The 1461-nt window shown below is 56.3% G+C and overlaps 1 protein-coding gene across 1 annotated transcript in view; it reads right to left on the minus strand.

Annotated features, from left to right (window-relative positions):
- ITPR1 (inositol 1,4,5-trisphosphate receptor type 1) overlaps positions 1–1461 on the minus strand; it is a 227042-nt gene that overhangs the window by 143658 nt on the left and 81923 nt on the right. The window contains 1 exon segment of the mRNA XM_015568305.1: positions 148–247. Within this exon segment, the coding sequence (XP_015423791.1) occupies positions 148–247 (100 nt within the window).

Raw genomic sequence — 1461 nt, forward strand, 5'->3', positions numbered from 1 at the left:
TCCTGTGCCCGTGACCACACTCTCCTGTGCCCGTGACCACACTCTCCTGTGCCCGTGACCACACTCTTGCCGGAGCAGCAGAACCCCGGCCCCTTCCTCCCTGAGGGGCCTGGCAGCGGGAGTGGGGAGCAGGGGGTGCCGACTCACCTTCAGCATCACAGGCTTCTCCTCCTCCTTGTCGATGGGGATGTTGGTGCTGTGCACCCAGGTGTTGGTGCACAGGTGTCTGAGCCGCACGTAGGAGTTCCTGGGAGAGGAAGGGGGGGTATGGGGGTGGGACACTGAGGCTCCGCAGCCACGGCCTCGAACAGTCTATCGACACAGCCGACAGCGACGCTGCGCTGAGCCAGGGCGGCCCGAGCACCCCGTTCAGCCTAAACACCGAGGCGTGGGCGCTGCTGGGACGCGCTGTGTGGGCGTGGCCTACACGCCCTGCGCCTCTGTTTCTCCACCTTTAAGAGGGCGAACGGCACACGGCCCCACGGGGGCTCCTGTTGGGGTGAAACCCTAGGACACACGCGGCGCCAGGCACTGGGCCCGGCCGGTCAGCGCTCAGCGAGAAGACGCTGCCACCTCGTCACGCGCGAGTTCGCCACACTCACTCCCAGTTACCACCCATAGGCCTGCTCATGAACAAACGGAGCTCAACTCAGTCCAGTGGCCACCGAAGACCCGTCTGACGCCTAAGCAGAATTTGCTGTGTCCTCAGGGAACTTCAAACATTCCCTCCTCTAGCATTTCTTTTCAAATTTTTATCCAATTCGCCAGATCTCTCGGCTTTGGGAGGAGGAAGAGAGGACAGGCAAGACCCAGGGACACAGCCTTCAGGTTCGGCTCATCGACCCACATACAGTGGGGCCTTGACTTATGAGTGTCCTGACTAACGAGTTTTTCGAGATACGAGCCGTCTCTCGGCCAATTTTTTGCTGAGTTGCGAGCTAAAGTTCGGGTTACGAGCCAGCTTCAGATACCCCACGGCTAGTTGGCGCAGCGAACGTCACAGTGAACGCCACATCAGCCCAGCATCACGTGTCTCACTCGTTCACTTTTTGATTTGACACACGAGTAATTTGAGTTACGAGCTCCATCACAGAACGAATTAAACTTGTAAGTCAAAGCCCCACTGTACAGAGCAAGACTGGCCCCTACCCCCACAGTGAAAGCTACCACAGTGAACATGCCTCTGTGGACGAGCTCTTTAGGGAGATCAGATGGCCCACGGGCTGCTCTGATTGCCTAGGTTTTCTAGGACAGGCTGAGCCCGTGGGCTGTAAGTGCAAATGAGCTACCAATAAAAGCCATTATTTAGTCACTCAACTTACAAACAATACATGTCCAAATGCCACACTGAATTTCAGATAGCTGCTGGGCTACCTCCACTGGGAGAAAAAAGCACAGGGTTGGAACTATATTTGTTTAAGAATATTGTGGTGGGGAAAAATCCAAAATACCTACTTTGCA

This window comes from Myotis davidii, unplaced genomic scaffold (assembly GCF_000327345.1).
Source record: "Myotis davidii unplaced genomic scaffold, ASM32734v1 scaffold663, whole genome shotgun sequence".
NCBI classification, from domain to species: domain Eukaryota; kingdom Metazoa; phylum Chordata; class Mammalia; order Chiroptera; family Vespertilionidae; genus Myotis; species Myotis davidii.